General features: G+C 42.5%; 1 protein-coding gene across 6 annotated transcripts in view; it reads left to right on the top strand.

Annotated features, from left to right (window-relative positions):
* acap2a (ArfGAP with coiled-coil, ankyrin repeat and PH domains 2a) overlaps positions 1–26,090 on the top strand; it is a 52,897-nt gene that overhangs the window by 14,247 nt on the left and 12,560 nt on the right. For 2 of the 6 annotated variants that reach the window (XM_064339032.1, XM_064339036.1), the window contains exons 2-16: positions 4,030–4,087; positions 5,164–5,283; positions 7,725–7,778; positions 8,027–8,085; positions 8,608–8,791; positions 11,811–11,855; positions 12,464–12,559; positions 14,847–14,921; positions 21,658–21,684; positions 22,364–22,476; positions 23,788–23,839; positions 24,377–24,477; positions 24,881–24,986; positions 25,120–25,328; positions 25,924–25,993. In XM_064339032.1, coding sequence (XP_064195102.1) covers positions 4,030–4,087; positions 5,164–5,283; positions 7,725–7,778; positions 8,027–8,085; positions 8,608–8,791; positions 11,811–11,855; positions 12,464–12,559; positions 14,847–14,921; positions 21,658–21,684; positions 22,364–22,476; positions 23,788–23,839; positions 24,377–24,477; positions 24,881–24,986; positions 25,120–25,328; positions 25,924–25,993 — 1,369 coding nt within the window. Of the gene's footprint in view, positions 1–4,029; positions 4,088–5,163; positions 5,284–7,724; positions 7,779–8,026; positions 8,086–8,607; positions 8,792–11,810; positions 11,856–12,463; positions 12,560–14,846; positions 14,937–19,055; positions 19,068–21,657; positions 21,685–22,363; positions 22,477–23,787; positions 23,840–24,376; positions 24,478–24,880; positions 24,987–25,119; positions 25,329–25,923; positions 25,994–26,090 lie in introns of all 6 variants that reach the window. The other 4 variants (XM_064339035.1, XM_064339037.1, XM_064339033.1 and 1 more) reach the window with 3 other exon arrangements.

Below are 26,090 nucleotides of genomic sequence, written 5' to 3' on the forward strand. Positions count from 1 at the left end.
TAAGTGCCTTAACGTGGAGTGGAAACTTCAACCACAAAAGGACTCATTAGACGCTGAAATACTGTTTTATATGTATTGATAAAATCTCTTGATAAGAGTTTGTGCAGACAGATATAGTTTATGGTACCACCTTTTTTTTGCTTGTTGTTACTGTCATAACTATCCTTTAAAAGCATATATTTGTACTCTATCTGTGTGTACAAGACATAAGCAGTATTTTCTCCTTGTCAGCGTATGGTTTTCCTGGAGGTTTTCCTGGTGTATATGTGTGTGTGTAAAATTTGTTGATCCAAGAAAAAGGTGGTCAAGTGCAAACATACCCAGGCCCCAAAAGTTGTGTATTACAGTACCCACTTGTTTCATAGTTATCCTGTGGATGTTTTCTTGCTGTAAAACCATCCAGAGGCGAGTATGTGGTGATTTTCCCTTTCAGGCAGGGCGGTCAGCTTGCCGGGAGGTACACGGTGATCCGCAGACCGTTGTTTGCTTCCCAGCGAATTTATGAAACGGAGAGAAACTGCTGGTGCTCTCACTCCATCGCCAGGGAACAGTGCCTCTGCCTCGGTCTCATTACAGGCATTACACGGGGAGTAACTCCTGGACCTTGAGCCTCTCAGCGGCACGGGCCGGTTGTTTGTCGTCACGGCGACGGGCTTGATTTATGAGGTGCTGTAAGTGAACTGGGTGAAGGACGGTGGCCTGAGATTGCCTGCTCCTGGCTCGAAGCCTGTTCATAGGGCTCTGTGGACCTGTGGGTGAGAATTGAAGAACATGGATGGAATCACAAGGTCCGGCAATTAATTAACCTGAACTTACCCACAAAAATAAAGAAAAAGCCTGAGAAATGCCATTTTCTGATGGTCCCCTTCAGAGCATTGCTTTTGAGCAACTTTCAAACTTTCCACCAGGAGGTACATGCACAACACCAAAATCATGGCCTTAATTACAGTGGACATGTGTTTATTCAGCTTAAAATACTGTGGCCAGAATTCTTGGAAAAGGTGAAATAGTTCCTTTGTATTGTGCAAGGTGAAAGGCAATACAGTATGGTGAAGCCTCCTCTTTGTAAGTGGGATTATTTATATTTGAATCATTTTTGGGGTGTTGTGTTAGAAACAGAGTTGGATTCCCATAATTTAAACAGAATTGGAGCTGAGTAGCTTTTCTTCCCGGCAGAGTCCCACCATGAGATCAGTGACCTTTGGGTTGCTATGTTGTTGATGAGCGCCTGGTCCCTCCTGATTTAAACAGGAAGTTGAGCGCAGCACAGGGCAGTGAGGGGGATACTCGGGCCCACTGTGACATCAGCAAGCTCAGCGGCTGCCAGATGTTGTCCCCCAGCGAGTGACAGCTGTAGGGAAGCGTTCTGATCCTCAAGTCTTATTACGCTTCCCACAGTGCTGGGGGCCCTACTGTGATTACTCCAGGATCTTTGCCGGGGTTGGACCCTGTGTGTGTGTGTGCGCGCGAGCGTGCGCGCGTGTGTGTGCATGTGTGTGTATGCGTGTGTTCTTGAGTGTATGAACAGCTAATCAAATGCCTGGTACCTTTTACTCTGGTTGTTACCTTCATTCCAATTGTCATTTACTGTGGTGGTTAAAATTATTGGCACAACTCAATTATGGAAAATTGAGTTAAGATGAACAGAGCCATCGTTAAAACAAGCTATTTAGAACCCTGCTCTCCAGTGTCACATCATCCCCAGGAACTTCATATTCGTTAGAAATATGAAACCAAAAATATCTTTTAATGCAGTGATTTGATCTGGTGTCTCAAGGCACTTCAACATCATACTACAGTAGGAAGAAAAACAGAAAAATATAGCTGTGAGTAGTTATTAAGAGGTCAAAGCATAAAGTTAAAAATAAACATGAAAATGTTATGTGTCTAGAACTGATTATAGAAAGTGTAATGGTTTCAATCAACAGAGGAATAAAAAGTTTAAAAAAGAACACTGAGCTGCAGAACTAAACCCAGAACTGCTGGATTGATGGTTAGAAACTTAAAAGCCTTTTCTACGGAGTGCTTTTTCCCCAGTGCTTTTAAAGCAGCCATTGAAGTGTTGAAGATTAGGTCTTTAAACAAATACATTTAGAGGCCCAACTGAGCAGAAAATAAGCATCAAGAACTACATTGTGGACTTATTTATATTTAGGCTACACCATCTTTGGAAACAGATGTAATACCTTTGTGCCATGGTGAGGTGTGTGGTGTTGTGCAGTCTGTTAGACGGCCGATTCCTAAGCCACATGCAGGTCCCCCATGTGTGTTTGGGTTCAGTCCCCCCCATGGCACGTTGTGAGCTGTGATCTGTCCTCTATCTGTTACCCTCTATCCTTTGTACCTTTCTGAATAAAGTATAAAATACAACAGGAGATGGTGTGTCTCCTTTTTTTTATTTTTTAAACTGTGCAGCAAGGCTTTGTGTGTGATATATTTCTAGACTCAAAACCGCAGCCTTTGAGGGTTGATTGGGGTTAATTTGACACTGAGTATTACTTTGTGTTTGACTCCTTCAAGTGTTGTAATGAGTGTTGAGAAATAGTTAACTCTGGAATACTGCAAATAAACAAGTCTTTGTGAACTTTGGAGGCATGTTTGAATGTGCCTGATTTCCATAGAGTGCACCAATGGCACAACCATATTGCTTTGTGTAACCTGAAGGAATGTTCAGGAAAGTTACTGTAAGAAGAGTCAAGTGATTTTTTGGTTCAGGTTTTAAAATAAATAGGTCAAAATGTGTTCAACTCACACTTACCTTCCTTCTATGGTGTATGGTTTGTTTGTACCATTCTCTCTACGGTGTATGGTTTCTTTATACCTTTCTCTCTATGGTGTGTGGTTTGTTTAAACCCTTCTCTCTATGGTGTATGGTTTCTTTATACCCTTCTCTCTATGGTGCATGGTTTGTTTCAACCATCCTCTCTATGGTGTATGGTATGTGGTCCTGTCCCAGAAATGTCATAGCTGTGGAAGACGTATGCTTCCTCATGTGATGTGCTCTCCTTCATCTCTTCATTTGTTCCATTTAACTCCATTTCATTTCTCTTTCTTGGACTAGTACAACCGATAAATTTCGTGCAGGCACAGGGCCTGGAAAAATAGATTCACGACTAAAAGTGCAGACCTCTGAAAATATTTTTCATGAATGTTCATTATTAAGATGCCTAACAGACAGTCACCCTGGGTGACCATTTTATCCTGGATTCTTTAGGATAACTCCCCAAGCAATTAATTTGTACAGTTGTGCAGACAATAATACAAACTCCCAGAGCATGATATACAGTAGGTAATGCCTTTTTTTATACTAGAGCATTCCTAAAAGACAAATTACTCCTGATGACGTAGTTGGGAAGGATCTGCATTCATGTTCTTGGCAGCTGGTCATTATCTTTTCAATTTCAAAATCAATAATATGTACTCTACTGTACATGTGCGGGTACTTGTCCTTTCAAGCAATTTGGCGAGTCAGCATGTTCTCCCTTTAAACCTTTTTCTCGAAAGACATTGAATGTGTGCAGTGATTTCCATGTTTCACTTGCTTCAAGCTCCTGTAATCCATTGCAAATTATTTCCCCTCGATCAAACAAGCTGAGTCAGTTTAAGGGCACATGCAACTCAGTCCCCTTAAGGTTTTTGGATTCAGTCAAATAAACCTTGAAGTTACACAATGTATTATTATTTCTCAACTCATTCATTAAATCTTTTATTTTTAATTGCATTGCCAGGATAGAGAAAATTATTATTAAATAAAGGTAACAGTCTATAATGTGTGAATTTTGTATTAAGATGCATGGTTTGCTCTGGATCTAATCAAATTGGTTTGTCCAGCCGTGACTGCTGTTTTTTATTTGCTTCACACATCAGTTGCCCTGTATAGAGGATCTTGCTAAATAATCAATGATGGTAACGATGTTGCCCAAATACTAAGTCAACTTGGTGATGTATGTTTTCATCAATAATGTCCTTAATATTGGCTCCTGATTCTGTTTTTAACAGTCATCCTTTTGTCTGTTTTTCTGACCATAGAGCCACTATAGAGGAGGTGGAGGGGGATGTTGGGGAACTGGAGTCAAAGCTGGACAAGGTGAGTGGGGTCAGATGACTGAATGAGAGAACTCAGAGGAACATTACAGTCTCTTACCAGCTTGTTACAGCTCCTACAGTGTGACTGCATTACAGTCTCTTACCAGCTTGTTACAGCTCCTACAGTGTGACTGCATTACAGTCTCTTACCAGCTTGTTACAGCTCCTACAGTGTGACTGCATTACAGTCTCTTACCAGCTTGTTACAGCTCCTACAGTGTGACTGCATTACAGTCACTTACCAGCTCTTTACAGCTCCTATAGTGTGACTGCATTACAGTCACTTACCAGCTCCTTACAGCTCCTGCAGTGTGACTGCATTACAGTCACTTACCAACTCCGTACAGCTCCTACAGTGTGACTGCATTACAGTCACTTACCAGCTCCTTGCAGCTCCTGCAGGGTGACTGCATTACAGCCACTTACCAGATCCTTGCAGCTCCTGCAGTGTGACTGCATTACAGTCACTTACCAACTCCGTACAGCTCCTGCAGTGTGACTGCATTACAGTCACCACTCTTACAGCTCCTACAGTGTAACTGTATTACAGCTGTCACTCTTAGTTTAATTACTGATCCACTCCTACAACTCTTTGTGTAGTTGTATTATAAGAATATTGAACATGCCCTGCACAGATCCCGCTGTTCATTATACTGACCGCAGTCTGAATTACGTTTTCATGCTTTTTTTTTTTTACAAGAATATCCTAAACTACTAACCTGAAGTTTGCTTGAGCTGCTTAGCTGAAATCTGATTCAGACAGTCTCAAGTTTCGAGCTGTATTTAAAGTCTTCAGCATATCCCAGGCTGTTAACAGGAGACGGAATCATTGTTTATGTGCAGTAAATGACGTCGTCAAATGTTGGCTTAACCGTATGTTGTCAGGACCATTTTGATGCTTTGATTCATTGCAGATAATTGCTTAGTATACTCTAACGAGACCAGTCTCCCGGTGAATTATGAGCAAAGCTACTGAAATGGCTCTCCTGAGTGCTTTCACAGGCTGTATTTCATCACAGTAGCTCCTCACTGTCTCCTGCTCTGCCTCCTCCTCTCTGGCTGTTTGTCCTCTTGCAGTTGGTCAAGCTGTGTATTGGAATGATAGATGCTGGAAAAGCATACAACACGGCCAACAGGCAGTTTGTTAGCGGGATACGGGAGCTAGCCCAGCAGTCTACCAAAGATGAAGTCATTGAGGTGAGTCAGCGTTGGAAACATGAATAAGACTGCACAAATTACATAAATGTGATAACTTTTGTGACAGTCACTGGTACTATGGGATGGAGGTGTGAACTATACTTTATTGTACTGAACTGTAAGCTACAGCATTTTGTTTTTACTCCTGAATTCCAGCTGTGTTTTGGTATAAACGTGGTGGTTGGCTTGAAAGTGGATTTACTTCTTTATTAGTTTTAGGCTTTGTGAGTTCAAATGTTTTGTGAATTATTTTTTTACGGAGTGTGCTTTTGGTACGTCCGGGGGTCCAATCTCCGTTATGTGTTGACCTTTTCCAGAACACTTAAAATTTGTGTGCATCTATGAGTACACCTCTATCATGAAAAATGTTTGTTGAACCAAAACACTTCAGTGACGGTACTAATATACACTTCAACTCCAGAAGTCCATAAAGGTCCACCACACCCCAAATACACAGACAAGCCTGTATTCCTCTGGTTCTTTTTTATGTCTCCTTTGGGTCTTTCCCTTGAGTGTCATGTTCTATTGTCTTCCATTTTTAGCAAGAATGCAGCTCGAGAGGAATTTTCACTGAAAGCTCCATTGTGATTCTAAGTGTCAGCATAATTCCTTTGCCAAAGCCACGAGAAGCCATTTCCTCTCACATAAGTCTGTGCAGTGTTTGGTGTTATGAATTCTGACGTGGCTATGCTGGCACTGCAAGAGTAGATATGAAGTGATGCAGGGAACAGGCTCTGGTTGAATTCCGGTCCTGACCACTGACTGGGACTCAGCACTGAAGCAGTTCAGTATGTGTGTTATTATTAAGCACATGCTCTTACCCAGTGTTATTAATGTATACCCCAATGGTATTTTACATGTTTATTTCCAGTATTACTACTGTTTACCCTAGTCTTTTTCATGCTGTCTTCTAGTGTTTCTGTTATTCAATCCCCCACTTATGCATTCTTGTTTATGTGGGGATGTATATCCCACTTTTCTTATTCTTGTTCAATACTCTCAATATACGTATTCATAAATGCTCATACCCAGTGTTATACACAGCAATATTATACATGCTCATTCTCTGTGTTATAATACCCAGTGTTGTTATACATGCTCATACCCAGTGCTATTATACCTAGTGCTATTATACATGCTTATTTTCAGTGTTATTATACCCAGTGTTATTATATATTCTCATACCCAGTGCTACTATATATTCTCATACCCAGTGCTACTATATATTCTCATACCCAGTGCTACTACATATGCTCATACCCAATGTTATTATATATTTTCATACCCAGTGTTATTCTATATGCTCATACCCAGTCTTATTATACATGCTCTCAGTGTTGTTATGCCCACTGTTATACTTGCTTATTCCCAGTATATACCAGGCGCAGGCTATTCTTGTGTTGAAATTCTGTTGGGACACGCTTTGGCAAACGTAATGTAAAATAACATTGTGTTAAGTACTTGGCCAGCTCATATTATATCTTTCAAAGGTTTGCATCTTTCCTTGAGTACATCAACATTAGTATTAACTTCACCAACATTAACCCCAGTGAACCTAACCAATCTGGTATAAAATTAGATTTGCAGTTCCCAGGTTATCCTTCTTGTTTCTGAAGTGACACACTTCTAATGACACCTCTTGTGACCTATAAGCCTACTAAACCGGATACGTTTAGAATGGGATTTGTGGATCGCATGCATCATGTGTCGGTAATGATTACTCCTTAATAATAGATTAACTTCACCCATACCAAATGTATTAATGTTGCATAGATGCTGGTGACGGTGTCGATAATTAGAGCGAGACAGGAGGGCAATTGATTTCTCAACTGAGCACAGATTTATTCCTTAACAGGGCAGCTAACTTGGAATTTTAATCTACAAAAAACAAAAAACATGAACTGGCCACCTTCAACCTTGATATCACGGGAGGGAAAATAGCTTGCTAGCATCTAGCTATGTTTATAGTCAGAGGGATGGCATCCCCCGCAGTATTTATAGTCCCATTGAGAACCTGATATACTTATAAGCTTATGTGCTTCCCATTCGTTGAGCTTTCATGACAGTTAGCCAGGAAGGATACTTTTCATCTGTAGTCCCTGGGTTTGTTTTGGCTGTGGGAGGAACCCAGAGCACCCGGAGGAGTACATGCAAACTCCACGCAGAGAGGATCCGGGCCAGCAAGAAATCTAACCCAGAACCTCCTTCCTGTGAGGCCACGGTGCTAACCACTGCTCCTCTGTGCTGCCCCATAGTGGCTGGCTATAGGCTGGTGTAGGGCCAATACCACCATGTGTAATACAAGTGGTTAATGTGTGTTATACAGTGACGAGGGGCTGTGTTGGGGCTGTTCCCCACTGACCCATTGCTGAAAATGGCTAGCGATGCTCAGTGTTATTGTACTTGCTCATTCTCTGTGATGTTTCTGTTCTTCTCCGCAGTCCAGCCTTACAAGGTTTGCAGAGAGTCTGCAGGAGATGATCAACTATCATACAGTAAGTTCTGCTGGCACTGCTGGACGGTGTTTTATAGGGGGGACACACTCACTGAGCACTGAATGGAGAGATAGAGAGAGTAAGAGTGAGAGTGTGAGTGTAATTTTAGTGATGTTGTATGAACTAAAGAGTAAGATATATGAATGGGAACTTGGATAGTGGTCCTATGAACTGTCCAACTGTCGATTGGATCATGTGACTATGTATCATAGCACTGTAATAATTCTTTTGTTCTTCTGTTTTTACAGATTTTGTTTGACCAGGCCCAGAGATCCATAAAGTCACAACTCCAAACATTTGTGAAAGAGTAAGTGCTGTATGTTTGTATATTAACAAAGTGCCTCTGATTAATTTCATATTTGCTTAGTGTAGTTATTTGTTTTGCAGCTCATCTGGTTATTTATTCAGCACAAAAGCCGTAGCCATACAATTGGAACGAAATAAAGGGGGAATGTTGGAAACCATACAAGCACAACAGCACAGGAAATGGAAACTTTGGCTCTCTGCTCCTTAACTGTGGCCGTGAATGCCAGTGAGCACAATGGCCCGCTTGTAAAAGATTATCAACTCACACTTTAACTTTGTTAGGAAGTGACCTTACCTTTTCACTTTCTGCAGTGCAGGTTGCGGGCAGCTGCTGAGCTGTCGGCGTGTCTCCTTTCCGGAATTAGTCAAGGATCGCGGCCGCGCGTTGAGCTGACTCAGGAAAGGTTCACAGCCTTCCGGGGTCACGGGTCCGATAGCGCGTCGGCGCGTTTCGGCGAACGTGTCACGCGATTAACGGGTGCCAGCCTGCGCGACGCTCAGAGGTTTTCTTTCCTCCCTCCAGCGACCTGCGAAAGTTCAAGGATGCCAAGAAGCAGTTCGACAAGGTGAGCGAGGAGAAGGAGGCGGCCCTGGTGAAGAACGGCCAAGTGCCGCGCAACAAGCAGCACGAGGTGGACGAGGCCACCAACATCCTGACCGCCACGCGCAAGTGCTTCCGCCACATCGCCCTGGACTACGTGCTGCAGGTGACCTTTCCCTTTCTGACTCGCTCTCTTTGTCGGCCGAGTCCGTCGTCTCATAACGGGAGGAAAATGGCAGGACCTGAGTGGAGAATTCTTTGATCATGTGACAGGAAATCCGAGTATGTCATTTGCAGTTCCAGATTTCCGACTTCATTTTTATGAGGGGTGGAAGTAAAAAAAAAAAAAATAGTTTAATAAACGCCAAATCGATTAAATTGCAATTCAATGAAATGTTGAATAAAATAAAATAAAAATAAAATCAAAATGCAATCAAACTAAATATTGCATCAGATAAAATGCAATTTAATTAAATATTGAAGTGTTAATGCTATCAAATTAAATAATCCCTTGGTGATAAAATTATTTGCAAATCAGTTTACCATTGAACATGAAGTTATTTAGTTTTTTTTAATTATTATTATTTTTTACACACCTTATTGCCTGTGAGATTGGGCACCTTGTGCCTTGGAACTCTACTGAATCAGAGCTGTCCTTGGGCCGTGCGAACATGTGTGCTGCAACAACTAGCAGTAGCTATTGCTTGTGATTGCCTAATGGGTTAGAATAGGGCTTCTCAGCTAGCTGGTCGGATATGGCCAGCATGGCTACACTGAATTGTTCAGTCAAATCTGATGGTCGGTTTTGCCAGAGTAATCCAATTAGCTGACTATGTAGGGCATGACAAAATACTTTCACATTTAGTGTGCCAGCTGCTCCTAGTGTAATGTTTCTTTGCTTTATTCACTTAGTTTGGGTGCAGCCCATGTCCATTTGCCAAATCCCTTCCAGCTACGGCTAGTTATCCTTTGAGTCATCAATCATCAAATTCTAGCATAGAGGTTGTTTGTATCTTTCCTGGAAACTTCAGCAAATGATATGTTGACTGAAGAAGATGGCACTTTGGCTCAAGGGTGCAAAACTCAAGCCCTACAGAGCCGTAGTGTCTGCAGGTATTCATGGTTTCTTTTCAGTCAGCAGCCAATTAAGGCCCTGAGACCAGAGTATATGGTTCCTTTGGTCATTCCGGACTTAAATGAATCACTGGTGCTGAAACGATGAAGATCAGCAGAAACTAATCTTCCCTTCTGACACCATGCTTCAATGCAAGCAAAAGAGAAAGTGAAACTTTTCAAATAGTGCAGTCTTGCCTCTGCTTCAGTCAACTAAGTTCATGGAAGGTTTTGCATTGACTTTTCATACAAGGCCTTCTCCGGGAACTGCAAGCCCGCCCTGCAGTAATGTGTAATTCCTGGGGCAGGCTGGTCAGATTGTGCTGCTTCAGTAATACAAGATAATGTTAGATTTCTGCTAAGCCTCTTTCCCACAGTCATCAGTGATTGACTGGCAGCGGGATGCCAGGAAGTATAAATGGAGCTCAGGCAGGTTTATTACCCCAGATCTTGATAACAGAAGAGGTGGTAATGCCACAGTTGAGGCCCACAGTAGGACTGTATCTGCTTGTCCAGCTGTCAGTATATGTAGAGTGTATGTGTAGTGTTTACAGGCATAGCAATAATGGCTGAACAGAAATTTGCTAGAGAGACGGTGCAATTATTGATTTATTATTGGGCTTCATTTCATTTATTTCATTTCAATCAGAGAGTAGGTTTAGATCTGGATTTGATCTTAATATCCTGAGCTGTAGGATTTTCGGTGAGTTCACTTTCGATGTGCTGTTGATCAGATTTTTAAGAGTACCCACTATGTATTGAATTAAAAAAGACTGGTATAGCCACATTCTTTCAAAATACAGACTGTATGAGGCATATTTCCTTTCAAATGAGATTATTGAATTCATGTCATCGACTTGTCTAAAATTTGTGACGTGTTTATTCCAGATTTGTTACAGTGCAGAAGGTACAGTAAGCAATAATTGAGAGGTTGAGCTGATACTTACCTAGGTAAGGGGAGCTATGCATAGTCTGGATGGTGTCTTGCTGAAGAGTAAGCTGTTTTTGCCCTCTAGTGGTGGGATGTGGTACTGAACATGTGCTGATCACATGAATTGGCTGTATTTATAATCCGATATTTAGCCTACTTTCAAGTTTTCTTTTCACCAGTATATACACTACCAGTCAATTTTGTTGTGTTTTCGTACTTTTCGTTTATGTTTTTAGTGTAATTCACGCTGTTAAGTTCTGTACGCAACCGCAAATAGCACAAGGTAAGAAGTGAATAGTCAGGAGTTAAAAATAATCTTTTCATTTTACTTCACAGGATAGTGACCTAAACTTAGCCACATTTGGCAAAATAAACAGGCGAACAAATTCTTTCCATTTTCCAACAAGTGAAGTAAAACCAAGCTAGTTTGGGATAAACTGGACAGAAAGGCCAAGGAGAAGCAAACCAACAAGTGCGGGACATCTGTGGGAATTTCTGCAGCAGTATGGGTATAAACTTTCAGAACCATATGACTGCCTTTGTAGAAAAAATGACTGCCAGAAGAAATGCCATGAATATACTCAGCAGTTCTTATTTTGATGAATGTAGGATTTAGATTTTTGATTTTATGTTAAAAAAAGTTTTAAAAAGGTGTCTATTTAATTTAATTTTGGGTGTACTAAAATTGACTGGTAGTGTATAGTCTTACCGGTCTTGAATTCAGTATTTTAATATATTTCCTAATATACTTTTAAAAATCTTAGCCTGAAGATGATTCTTGTTATGAAACAACTGCACCGTACATGTCATGTATCAGTATTTTATGCTATGACATAGTTCTAGTAGCATGGTTATCTGGATCAGTGTTATTTAAAAACGTTTCTTGTCTTTGTATTTTCCCATCTGACTCCGGGTACAAATTTAATAGTACATACTTTTATTTTTTTGGAGTGCACAATAAGAAGCACAGTACAGGACTATGTACTAAGCTCTGGAAAGTTGATAGAAAATGCTAGAATATTTGGTTGATGCTATTTTTACATCTCTCAGCAGTTTGTTATACTTTAACAGTTAAATGTGCTCCGCGTATAATTTGTTTAATTAAATGGGCTAATCTGTATTGTTTTATCTCTGCCCTCAGATAAATGTCCTCCAGTCAAAGAGAAGATTTGAAATCCTCAAATCGGTAAGATTTGCCAGTTTGCTTTTAATGCGCTCAAATGTTACTTGTTTTCATTGCTTTACAATAATACACCCCGAACGTACAGTCCCCAGAAGGCCCAGAGACCGAATAGAGGTGTAGGATTGTTAGTCAGGAGACGTTTACAGTTTTTATTACATGAAATCTTAGCATCATGTTTTTGTTTAAGATCTGGTATCCTAGTGTCCAGTATATGTGAGAAGAGTTTCTTGCATTATAATATCTCATTTGTTTTTTAAAAATCCTGCTTTTTAAGTTCCTGCTTTTTGACAGTGCTTCTTGATCAGTGACAATACTAGAAAAAATGATGTTGTAAGTTCTATGGGAAGCTGATGTTTTCAGCATGAACAGTTACAACAATGTAAAGTAGGGACCATGTATGTATGTGGAGAGATATGCAGGGGGAAAAAATCCAGTTCCCTTGTGTTAATTGGCAATGAAGTGATTTTACCAATCTGAGCAATGGTGGGAACTGACCTGAGAATGTCTCGGTGTGGCATAATGAGCTGCCTGCAGTGCAGTGTGGCCCACAGGGCTAGTATGACTGTCTCAGGGTCTTCTCCCAGTCACCAGAGTGCCTTCTGTTCTTCCAGATGCTGTCCTTCATGTACGCCCACCTGACGTTCTTCCATCAAGGCTATGACCTGTTCAGTGAACTGCAGCCTCTCATGAATCAGCTAGGTGGACAGGTACTGAAAGACATTTGACCCTGATGTCGTGTGTGTTGTTTCTGGACAGGACTGTTTTCAGTGTACCAAAAGACAAGTTATTTGCATACAAGAAGCATACATTGTATACATCTGTAAAAACAAACTTCCTAAAATGTGTAATTTGTCCAACAAATTATTTGTATAAATTCATGTCAAGTTAAAGGTACGGTTTCAGCAGTGTTTCTCAGAAACTAAATAAGCCATATTCCAAAGTAATGCTACCCATGTTTTACTACAGACGATACAGGAGTTCATTCTTGTTAGGAGTGACAGTCTATGGTTGTTGTAGTTCTCAGCGGAGTTGTAGTTGTAACAGTTCTTGTTTCAGTAATGCCGCTCTCTAGGCACATGATTTAATTTTTTAAAAAATCAAAGTCAAATTGTCATCAGGGCCATTTAAAGGGTGTGTATCTTACTTACTTTTTAGCCAAATTTCTGACTCTTTCCTTTGGTTCAGCTTTAGTCATAATTTAAATGGCCTTGGTTATTACAATGCTTTTAATTAGACTATATTCAGTGGTTCCATCGTTGCCCTGCATTATAAGATTATATCATCACATCACGTTCTGGAATCACAGTACTATGTAGGTATTCATGTATTGCGTAGCCATGGCCCCTATAACCCTAACTTCTTCATAATCCCTTCTTGAAATTTTGTTTTATATTTGTGTTTGCGTACAGTCCTCTACACTTGAAACCTTTGCAAGTAATGGGTTAAAAACAGATTTCCCTTCTGCCTTTAGTTTCTCAGTATTCGTTTGCAGTTTTTTTTAGATTTGCCATTTTGGATATCGTACAAAAAATTGAAAAAGATTCTGTATTTCTCTTTAGCGTTTAGCTTGGAAAAAGTGTTCCTCTCAAACATTCTTATACCCATAACACAATCTTATTTTGGCCTATCACTTTTAATTTTTTGACCTCTCAAGACTGCTGTACATACAGTATAGGACAAAGCCTTCATAGCCTTTAAAAATGCCTTTTTTCTTATAAAAAATAAAAATAAAAAAGGCAATGACCCTTCTGATTCTACCCATACCCAATTTCTGTGTTAGTTGCCTTGGTTATGCTCTCTTTGTTAAATCTCATTCTATTATCAAGTGAAAAGCAGATTTCTGTGTGTGAATGCTCCTCTTGCTAACAATTTCCATAGCTAATCTTGAAAGACCATTCCCACAAACCCTCCAGGCAAGTAGCTGATTTATTTCCCATGTTCCTCTTGTAAACATTGCCCCGCTACAGTCAGTACAATTACATTTACATTTATACCATTTGGCAGAGAAATACCCAGAGCAAGTTGCAAAAATGCTTTGAATTACAGTGCAAGATCCACATTGACATTCACATCCAAATTGAATAAGAACTCTCAAGACAAATAACTACTTTCCACAAACACTGCTAGTATTTTTTTAAGGGAAAGGAAAGTTCGAGAGGGTTAGGGAAGTGTGTGTTAGGCTGTATTGTGGGGATATTTGATTTAATATATTCTGCCATGTTTATAATCTCAAACCTTTTGGCCTGTTTGACTGTTTTGGTTGAAGCTGCCAATATTTATGAGAAATGACTAGTGATACTAAACTTGTTCTTCAACAGCTCTGCCAATATTCAGTGCCCTTGATGATGTTGAGAAGAACAGAAACATTTCCCATCAAATGTAGTCATCAGCCTCCCTCCCACATCAGTCAGATGAAAAATACTTTGAATACCACTTTAAATCATCAGGAACTTGAATTGTTTTGGAAAATGTGACAGCTGGCAAGTGGTTAGCTTGATTCTACACTACTGTTATCCCTGTTCTATCCAATGTGTTTTTATTTGTCAGGATGTTCACCTCCATCTTACCTGACCTCGATGAATTAGACATAATCATACAAACCATAAAGGGTATCTTTCAAAAATATATTTTATTGAATATAAAAGCTATATTATTTACCCTAATTCTGATTTCTCAGGATTTCATTTCATGAACACAAGTAGGTTGAATGTCGTGGTTGTCCCCACTGTCAAGGTCTTCTTTGATTCTACCAAGCTGGTTTCATCTCATGTTATTTCCTTGGCTTTAATTAATGGGCTCCAATGTATTTTTCAGGTATTTCTGATAAAGTTTTGAAGTATAAGTGTGACCTTTTACTGATATAGGTATGTTTGTCTTGGTTGCATGATGGCCGTCCTTTGCCCTAATTCCCTTCATGAACATTGAGTACTACAGCAGCCCATTGGACAGATACTGCCTGCAGGTCTCTAAAGCACAGGTTTATTTTTTGTTCAGCTGGACCAGCTGGTAGTGGACTCAGCCAAAGAGAAGCGTGACATGGAGCAGAAACACTCCACCATCCAGCAGAAGGTACTGTGGACTCATCTCCCTCCCCCCCCTCCCTGTCACCCTTTAACCTGTGTGGCCAATGACAGCAACCAGACAGAATTAGCAATATAGCTAACGAGCCAAGTATACCCGTAAGCCTGAGTGTGCATTTTCTGACCTCAGTGACTGGTGATGCGTGATGCTTGTTGCCACAATGTATCTAGTTACAATTTATACTTGTGTTTCATAAATGTATCACAAATTAGACAGCGTTACGTTTGTTAAGCATGTTTTGTGATTTTCAACCGAATAGTCGGCTAACTTAGCTAGTTAAATTACTCATAGGAAGACTACAGAAAAGAAGCCATCTTTATTGAAAATTAAAAATGGAAAAAAAAATTTTCAGCAAACCAGTATGGAGAACTTTTATACTTTTAATTCTAAATTTAATGCTACAACAGTTTAGCTCTTGTAGCTCGAAAAGCTGTATGAAGAGATTCAGTTGAATTGAATCTGTAGGAAACCATAAAAACAAAAACTACCACACATAATATTACAGATATGTGTATATATATGTCATAAGCAGACTAGCAAGGCGATAAGAATAATTAAGTTGTGAACAAAATAGAAGGCAGTGAGGAAAATCATGTTGCTTAAATGACAAAACATTTTTTTAAATAATTTTGAAAGTCATTGGTATGTTTATACATGCTGTTCCTGTATACATATTATATCTATGATTTGTATCCAAAATCATAGCTATTAGGCATTATATACTTCACAGTCATAAGGTGTTAGGTCAAGGCCTCGTAGCCTGACCACATTATTAAACTTATCTGACTTTGGTTTCAAACTTTGGGCCCCTTCTCTTTGTGAGTATAGAGATTATTTTACTTCTTTTGGTATTTTGGATTTTCCAAGGCACCCCTGCCAGGTTCCTGATCTAAGAATAGATACTCATCTAACGACCCCCCCTTCCCCATTAATCATATCACAGTTTGGCTTGCTGGCGCCCCATTACCCCACCTAGGAGTGTTCCACCCACACTTGTGTTTCCCCTGCTCTGAGTCAGAGAGCTCTAGTGACCGACAGAGATGTTACACCTCAGCCATGTCCTTAAACTCTCAACTTCCTCTCTACCAACCCTGTCTGTCTTCCATTACCCCTGTCTAAAGCACCCAACTCATTGACCTAGTTATAAGAACTTTTTCTGTCTGTTTTCTTATTGGGTGAGAGATCTGAAATCACACAGAAATTTGTGTGAACACCAGCCGCTTTGGTATTATCAACCACCTCTGACTGCACGGTTGGGTTGTTGGTTTGCTTTCATCTATGCTGATGAAGATCATTCTGACAGATAGCTGGAGATGATGTGGTCCTTGTAACATATTCAGCATCATCTAGTCAGGAGCCATGTACATTTTGACTAACATGTCTGACATGTTCAAATATTTTCATTGTCAAATATTGAAAGCTACTAAAGCTATTAAAACACTTGCTGGGGAGTTATTGGGACAGTGAGCTCGGTAGCAATTGAGACAGTAGATGGATAGAAATTGGGACAGTAAGTTGGGGTTGTGATTGTAACAGCAAGCTGGCCCGCAAATGGAACAGTGAGATAGACAGCCAATGGGACAAGTGTGGGTAGTGAATGAGATTGGATTGTTTTATCTGCTGCAAATTTTCCGTCAAACTTAAATTATGGCTTTGATGAACTGTATATTTTATCTGTCCTAGTTTTCTACATTCATGTTTGTGGCAAACACGCCTGCCACAGGCCACCGAAGTGGCTTTCTTTGGGGCCCTCCAGCACAGAGACACAGGGAGATGATGTTAAAACAGTCCACATTTATTCCACGAGGGTTTGGCAAGATGGTATAGCCAAATGAGCAGATGTTAACCCTGTCATGACGGAAGCTGCCTGGTGTGGGTGGGGATGGCAGATTTAACCTGTGCGCAGTGATTACCTCACTACGCACAGGTGCAGCCACTCCTGTTCCTGGGTCCAATTAGCCTGGCCAATTATCTAATTCTTCACCAATTATCCAACTGGCCAGGTCTAATTAGCTTGACCCAGGGCAGGTGTGGCTGCTTAAACCAGCCATCCCCACACCACATACCCCCAACGCCAAACTGAGGCCAGGGAGAATCACGGGCCGAAGCCTACCCCCCCCCACCCCCCACCCCCGCACTCCCAACAAAGCAAAAGACAAATAAAAAATAAAAACCCACTCTAAACACGCTACAAAATTTTTTTTTTAAAAGTCAGGGTGGGTGGCCCCGGAACAGTCCAGTACATGCGGTGACCCTCCTTCGGACGACAAGGCAGCCCTTCTTCCTCCTCCCTCCTGGAGCACGGGAAGTCCTGGGCTGCTCTGCTGGCTGGTGGGGGCGTCACCGGCTTGGGCTGTTCCAGGGGCTGTGGTGGGGTGGCTGGGCTGGTGGGCTGGTGGACTGGCCTTGTGGTGCTGGGGATCAGGAACCCTCGTGGCTGTGGTGGCCGCCAGTCGGCTCTGCTGGCGGGCGGCTGCAGGCTTATCCCCTCATGGGCTCCGGGCAAACCAACCAGGCCAAAACAAAGAACTGAAAACGACCAAACGGACGAGAAAGGAAGCAAAACGGCGCGGCCACCGCTCGTGCGCCGCCCGTGGCTGACCCGCCTTCCCGGCCAAGTCCAGCTCACGGCGCGACCACCTCTCGTGCACCGCCCGTCGCTGACCTGCCTCCTCGGCCAGGTGCAGCTCCTCAGCATCCCAGCTGAGGATTGCCTCCTTCCCCTCCCTGGTCATCTTCCGCTCCCCATTTCTGGCCCGAAGCCCTGTCGGGAACACCTCAGCCGCCCCTCCTCCAGTGTGCTTCCTGGCCGGCCCTCCTGTGCCTCTTTCCTGTGCCGGAGGAGCCCCACGTTGGGCGCCACTGTGGCAAACACGCCTGCCACAGGCCACCGAAGTGGCTTTCTTTGGGGCCCTCCAGCACAGAGACACAGGGAGATGATGTTAAAACAGTCCACATTTATTCCACGAGGGTTTGGCAAGATGGTATAGCCAAATGAGCAGATGTTAACCCTGTCATGACGGAAGCTGCCTGGTGTGGGTGGGGATGGCAGATTTAACCTGTGCGCAGTGATTACCTCACTACGCACAGGTGCAGCCACTCCTGTTCCTGGGTCCAATTAGCCTGGCCAATTATCTAATTCTTCACCAATTATCCAACTGGCCAGGTCTAATTAGCTTGACCCAGGGCAGGTGTGGCTGCTTAAACCAGCCATCCCCACACCACAATGTTATCTTCCTATCTATTTAACAAGTCTCAGCATGTAAAAATAGACCAAGAAAAATTCCCCTTTCCCTCTGTAGTATTGGTGTCCCCCAAGGATCCATTTTGGGTGCGCTTCTCTTCCAACTCTAGGGATATTCTGTCCAAATTTGGACAAAACAATATCTTGACTTCTCATATTTTCCAGACATTTTCCACAACAAATCTTCCTATGCTAATACTAGCATTCTGAAATGGCCCAAAATGGCAGTTGTATGTGATAAAAATTTGAATTATGCATTAAATATCCTTTCCCCATCCGATGTTTCTGTGTGGAAAACTTCGAGAAAACCTGAGAAATGTTTAAACCTTCATAATACCCTAAACTATTTGTTTTCCCCTACGCTTAGTTCTTTTATTATATCTATCCTTTTAATTTATAAATATAATCTCTTCAGACTGGTGTGTGTGTATGTGTATGTGTGTGTGTGTGTGTGTGTGGCAAATTCACCCATAACCTCACCAGAGAGTGATGTCCCAGTAACCTGTTACAAGGCCTTTGCTTTACTGCACTTCACTGTGCTTCTCATGTACATGTTTGAATTCACTCACTCTCTTTTTAAGATTGGGTGTGTGTCTTTTATTGTGCATGCGCACACGCACTCTCTTGTTAAGGCTTGTGTGTGTGTGTGTGTGTGTGTGTGTTTGCGTGTGGGGATGTGTGTGCGCAGTACACAGGGCATTACCCTCACAGCACACATCTACTGCCCTTGAGTGCACGGTGTGTCCCTCGCCTCCTCTCTTTCAGTAGGATGCTATTTTTATTGTCTCTCGGTCTCCCTCTCTCTCTCTCTCTCTTTCACACTCTGTTTTGTCTGCGGTTCTAATCCGATCCTCTCTGTTTTCTTCCTGCTCTCTCAGGCTGCTTTGCAGGTAAGTTGATTTAGCCTCCTTTTACCTTTTCTGGACCTCTGTCTTTTTGCAGCGAATGAAAATTTCAGTTGCTCCATTCAAATGCACTGTACAGGCTGTGTATACAGCACAATATCGTGCCTACCAGAGAGTGCCTGCCAGGACTGCCAGTGCTTTTTAACCCTGGTTTGTGAAATGGTAGTGTTATATGGAATGTTCTCTATTTCCTTCTGCATTCTGTACGAGTGAAAATTGAGTTTGTTGCTCACTTAATAAACGGAACTAATTTACAGTATTTTCACACACTATGTCCAATGTAAATAGAAAAGAATTTGCCTGTATTCATTTGACTTTATGCCACACAAACCTTCACAATAAAGTAAATAATTGTTATTCTGTCTAGTCCCTTTTTAATGATAGGACTGGGCATTAATCTTTATGAATATGTACTGAATTAAGATAAAAGAATTTCAACCTACAGTAAGGAAGTGTTAACTTAATTTGCAGTGTTCTTCCTGGCTGAAAGTAGGGTTTAGGTGATGACGTTACGCGACAGCGACTTCAGCCCGTCCGGCTTTATTTCCACCGTCAACTCAACACGTTATTTAGCCACATTTAGAATGTAAAGTTCTAGTCTTCAAGAGACCACCTCAATGCATTGAGATGTAGGCTATAAAACGAATGAAACGCATGAAATTTTTTTAAAGAATTGTAAGAATTGTTATATTTATTGAAGGATTCCATATTTTAAGTGCAGGAATTGGAGGGGGGGGGGAGATATAGCCATTACTGAAGGATTTACACATTGTAAGGGGATCATTCTACAGGAATCGGTGTATGTGGAATTGTAATACGTGCTGAAATGCATTTCAGTTTTCACATGCTTGTGCCATCATTGTTTATCACTGGTGTTACTGGAGATGTTATTATGATTCTGACTGTGCAGTAGGGGTGGACAGCATATCAGTAGAAGTATGTGCCACAATATGAAGTTAAGAAAACTAACTAATTATTAGTTGACCTGGCAAAGATATTGTTCACACTGCTTGCTAACCTTTGTGGCTGATACTTTAGGCAGCATTACTTATAGGCTAATAAAAACGCATATGTGTATGCTTCCCTTTTACATGAAAACGATAATGGTTCATTAATAATAGCCTTATAGTTCACTCCAGGAGCAGTATCTAGCCCCTAAGTCTTGTGGGCAGTATAAATCTCTGAAATGGGGGCTGTCTCACTGTTTTTCAGACAGTGCAGTATAATTAACATTGTTATTTTAAAGTGGATTTAAAAATTTTTTGTATGCACTCTCCGGTACTAATTTTGTGAAAATTTAACTTAAGTTTTAATATTTTCTTAGCATGTGTGCAGTATGTGAATCATTCTATTTTAAATGGTAATGCGATGATACAGACTGCATTACCTGTATCATTGCACAACACTATTGTTTGTGAACATTTGTCCCAAAAGAGACGCTGTGTTAGAATATACATTAATGTGACATGGGGTGAAGAGACGGGGCCCCAGAACTGGGCAGAGCATTCTGGGTAGGTGTGGCTGTTTCTCCCTGCTTCATGTGCAGACCAGGGTTTTGAATAAATTATACCAGTAGCCTTCGCCTTCCCTCCCTCTGTGAACTCTGAGGCAAAACTGGAGCTGGTCAGCTGACAGGGGTGAAAGAGGAAGTGACCGAGGGGGTCATAGGACGTAATTAGCTCTCCTCACTCTGCCCCACGGGCTCAGAAGGGCGGGCTGTGATGTCCACGCTTGCCTCACAGCCTCCCATCAATGTGGGGCACCACCGGAGCCCTTGGGCCATTTTGGTGCCAGATCAGATGAACCGTTAACAGCCCTGGAAGTCCAGGAAATATGCCCAGAAAGCACTGCCTCTGGCCACGTGTATGTAAAGGTTGAGTTTCCTGCAGAGCTGTGTGTAGTACAGAGTTTGCTGATGTCAGCTTCATCATGTTGGCATCATGTTTGCATCATTTTCATTGTATGTGTTATGTTACACTGTACAAACCATGTAATAGAAATAACAAACGCACACATCTGTGTACTGCTTACTTGCCTTAGTATGGGTACAGATATTGGATTTGTACGTTTTATTTAGCTTTTTTCCATGTGATATTCAAAGGCCTGTCTCTTTGCCGAAATGTCTTCCCTCTGTCTTGGAGATCACGCCGTCACACAAGTCTCTGTGAGCTGCTAGTCAGGTGCTGTCATTTGGGTTAAGGAGATGCAGGAGGCAGGGTCAACCGGCCAGCTTAACCCCTCCTCTTCCTGCCGGTGGAGTTTTCAGTTTCAGTGCCAGTGGGTAACCAGTGGAAACTGGATCAGCTCATGCATGAATTAAGCCTCCGGAAACAAAGCAGGCCTCCTTACTGTCAGTGGACGGACATGTTCTTTCTGATAATCCCCCTCCACCCTCTCTTCTCATTTATAATTCACTGCCCTGTTGCTGCCACAGGCGTATCTGCTCTGTGCTAACACTGGCCTCTGTTAACCATTACTGTTCACATTAATCCAGCTAAAATGTTTCCATAAATAAAGCTGAATGATTCATCAGGCTGCAGTGTAGATGCTGAAGTTGCCTTTCTTGCATTCATAGATTTTTGGCTATACCTGGCAACGTGAGGTCAGTGTAATTCCAAAATGTGTGTCTCTGTGATGCGCTACAGACCAGCTCTAACAGTGTCACTGAGGTGTGCTACAGACCAGTTCTAACAGGGCATCTCTGAGATGTGCAACAGACCAGCTGTAACAGTGTTTCTGTGTTGTGCTACAGACCAGCTCAAACAGTGTCTGTGAGATGTGCTACAGACCAGTTCTAACAGTATCTCTGATGTGCTACAGACTAGTTCTAACAGTGTTTCTGAGGTGTGCTACAGACCAGCTCTAACAGTGTTTCTGAGATGTGCTACAGACCAGCTCTAACAGTGTCTCTGTGATGTGCTACAGACCAGCTCTAACAGTGTTTCTGACATGTGCTACAGACCAGTTCTAACAGTGTTTCTGAGGTGTGCTACAGACTAGTTCTAACATGTCTTGAGATGTTACGACCATCTACAGTTTCACATGTGCCAGACACTCTAAGTGTTCTGGACGTGCTACAGACCAGCTCTAACAGTGTCTCTGTGATGTGCTACAGACCATCTCTAACAGTGTTTCTGAGATGTGCTATAGATCAGCTCAAACAGTGTCTATGTGATGTGCTACAGACCAGCTCTAACAGGGCGTCCCTGTGATACACTGTGACCTGTTGTCCTCCCATCACATCCACACCCACTTCCTGTTCCCCCTTGTCTCCAACGTAGGACTTTTCGAATGACGACACCAAGCTGGAGTACAATGTGGACACAGACAACGGCATTGCCATGGAGGGGTACCTGTTCAAGAGGGCCAGCAATGCCTTCAAAACCTGGAACAGGTAAATCTCCTGCTTTCTCTGTCCTACCCCACTGTCCTGCCCCCACTCTCTTCTACTGCACTGCCCTGGCTCCTTCTCTCCTCTACTGCACCGTCTTGCCCCTCTTCTCTACCCTACCCCACCATCCTGCCCCCGTTCTATCACCTACCCCACTGTCCTGCCCCCCCCCCCCCTCTCCCCTACCCCACAGTCCTGCGCCCTTCTTTTCTACCCCATATCTTCTTCCCTTACTGGGAAGGCTATCTGTCTGGGACGTTTCTTTAAATAATTGCCTGCTGGTCTTTAGGGGACAATGAAATCTCTGTCCTCCTGAAAAAAAACATTCAACTATATTACATGTTTTGTGTAAATACTGCCCTAACATGAAGTCCAGTATTTACACAAAACATGTAATATATGCATGTTCAGAAATGATTTTGTGCTTGTAATTATGTAATTATTGTAAATGCCTACCCCTTGATGGTTGTGCTACCTTCATATCTCAGGACTGACCTGGCATGCAGCACTGTCAATGCTGCATGACTGCATGCTCAGTGTTGCCAAAACGAACAAAATATGTCTGCCTTTTTTGTTGTCCGCATATTAACATGATTAATGGGTTCTACAGATGTCTTGTTGTCTGCCTGGAAACGTTGTCTAAGCTTCAACTAAGTCACATTCACTTTCAGCAAGTTTTCAGAATTTGAGCAGGCATTTCAGTCTCTTACCCGTTCTATCTTTAAAAACGGGCCTAAGAACATGTTGAAAAAAAGCCTGAGAATGTTCATATAGTGGGGAATGGGAGGTGCAGGACCTGCATTCTGTAACTGAGCTCTCAAGCAAGCATCGGAATGCTGCTGCCATTTTGTTTTTTTACTGGTTGCTACTCGTGATCTTGAAATTTGTCACAATTTTATTTCTTGTCCAGCAAAATGATGGGTGACTTTATAATGAGTTAAGATCAATACTTTGACTGTCTTTAAAAAAACTTTTTAATACTTGGGAACTTTTTTGGCTTTTTTCTGCCTTAGGGATTCTGCTGCAAGTGTCAAATTAGTTTTTAGAATTGCTTAACCTCTGTGCTAAATGCCACCTGGAGCTGTTCTCTGAAAAACAATTTGGGGATTAATGCTCATATGTCATTTACTGTAATAGGTTTATCTGATATAATAGTTACTTTCCATTAGGTTTTTTTTCATGTACCTGCGAAGGTGCCATTTTCATTGAATGAATGTGATAATTAATTAAATTCTTTTTAGATGAGTTCATATTTTCTAAATTGTTATTTTTATGTTCTGACATTTAAAAGTTAATACTGATATTTTTTCACAGGCGATGGTTCTCCATTCAAAATAATCAGCTAGTTTACCAGAAGAAATTTAAGGTAAGCCAACTGTGATTTTAACATTCTGCTAAAACAATTTACAAATGCATATTTAAGGGAATGCGATACAAAGCATTCCCATATGAAATGGCCGTTTCATAGGCCAGATAAAGAGTTCGTACCACAGGTCACATGTTACTAGCATGTTACTGTCATGTATATTATAGCAATGAAAAAATTCCAACAAAATACATTTTTTGATCTGGCTAAAATCCATTAGGTATGTGATGTATGGAATATCACCTTTGCTATCCATGCTATACATTTTGATTCATTTAATTAATTTATATAACTACCAGTCACCTTATATTTATAGAGGATTCAAGGGCTGCATGATTGGTTGATTGAGATAGAGAGTGGGCTATGATACTGCTGTCTGATAGGCTGAATACAGTAACATGATTGAGTGGCATCAGTATCCTGCTGTGTAGTTTCAATGCTGTGAAGGGTGATGGGTTTCTTGGAGCAGTGCTACGGAACAGGCTAGGTGAAGTGTACAGGTGTAGTCACTGACGTGGGCGTGGTCTCGTCTCCCAGGACAACCCCACGGTGGTGGTGGAGGACCTGCGGTTGTGTACGGTGAAGCACTGTGAGGACATTGAGCGGCGCTTCTGCTTCGAAGTGGTGTCCCCGACCAAGTGAGTATCCTGCTGCTGCTCTGCTTTCACTGACCCCCGAACCCTAACCTGTACCACCTGAGTACCCCATCTCTGCTCCACCCTCACTGACCCCTAACCCTAACCTGTACCACTTGAGTACCCCATTTGTGCCTCTCACGGACCCTAACCCTAACCTCTGCACCACCTGAGTACCCCATCTGTGCTCCACCCTCACTGACCCTAACCCTAACCTCTGCACCACCTGAGTACCCCGTCTGTGCTCCACCCTCACTGACCCTGACCCCCTAACCCTAACCTGTACCGCCTGAGTACTCCTCTGTGCTCCTCCCTCCTAACCAATACCGCGCGAGTATCCCACTGCAGCCCTTTTTGTTGTGCCAACTGCTCTCAGAGAGGCTGACGGTGGTGTTCTCCCCCCCAGGAGCTGCATGATGCAGGCCGACTCGGAGAAGCTGCGGCTGGCCTGGATCAAGGCCGTCCAGAGCAGCATCGCCACGGCCTTCAGAGAGAAGGGCGAGGACGCCGAGGTCAGTGTTCTTCCCTCCTCCAGATGGCAGTTCAGCCAATCGGGTCTCGCGTGCATGCTGCTCGATTGGCCGAAAGAGCGGGGACCGTGAGTGCAGCGAGGGTCCTGACGGCCGACGGGGCCTTTTCTTACAGAAGCTGGACCGGAAGTCGTCGACGTCCACGGGCAGCCTGGACTCGGGGGGCGAGCCCAAGGAGAGGTGCCTGAAGGGGGAAGGCGCCCTGCAGCGGGTCCTGGCCATCCCGGGGAACGGCAGCTGCTGCGACTGCGGCCAGACCGAGCCCCGCTGGGCCAGCATCAACCTGGGCATCACCCTGTGCATCGAGTGCTCCGGCATACACAGGTACCGCCCGGCTGTCTGTCCAACCAGGGCGCTTTGCTCTTGACCTCAAATACAGAAGTAGTCTTACATCTTCCTTCCTTAAACCCCCGCCTGACGTTTGATGCTGCTGAAGTGAGAGTCATCGTGGGAGGGACCACAAAATGCAACTCTGGCGCAAGTTCGTTATTTGTCAGGCGCAAAATGCGCTTCCTTTAGACCAGGCTGTTCTTCCAATGTGTCATCCTATAGGAACTCTAGTTTCTAATTGTCTGCTAGTTTTTTTTCTTCAAAACAAATGATTGCCTTGCCCGATTTTTTCATCTCTATTTGAAATGGTCAGTTGAGTGTTTGCAGTTAATGCTGTGACAGATGTTTTGAATGTGCCATCACAAAAAAGTTCCTTGACAGAAAAAGAAAGTTATTTTGAGTTATTTTGAGACACGCCGTTCCCATGCAATTTGCACCTTTACTTTGCAGTAAAGTGGTTTTTAACAAGGACCAGCCCTGACTGCCTTGAGTGTCCAGATGAGGCTTATTGATTTGGTCCTGAAGCCTCTCTAAATGAGGTCTGCACCCCTCTCCATGCTTCTCTCCATTTTCTCTCTCTGCCCTGCAGGAGCCTGGGCGTCCATTTCTCCAAAGTGCGATCTCTGACGTTAGACTCCTGGGAGCCAGAGCTCCTGAAGGTGAGTGTTCCTTGCCGATGATCTTGAGAGCTTGCTTGAAGGCTAGCTAGCTACTGCTTAATTTTGTAGTTCTCACAGACAGAAAATCCATTTAACT

This window comes from Anguilla rostrata, chromosome 6 (genome assembly GCF_018555375.3).
Source record: "Anguilla rostrata isolate EN2019 chromosome 6, ASM1855537v3, whole genome shotgun sequence".
Taxonomy (NCBI): Eukaryota; Metazoa; Chordata; class Actinopteri; order Anguilliformes; family Anguillidae; genus Anguilla; species Anguilla rostrata.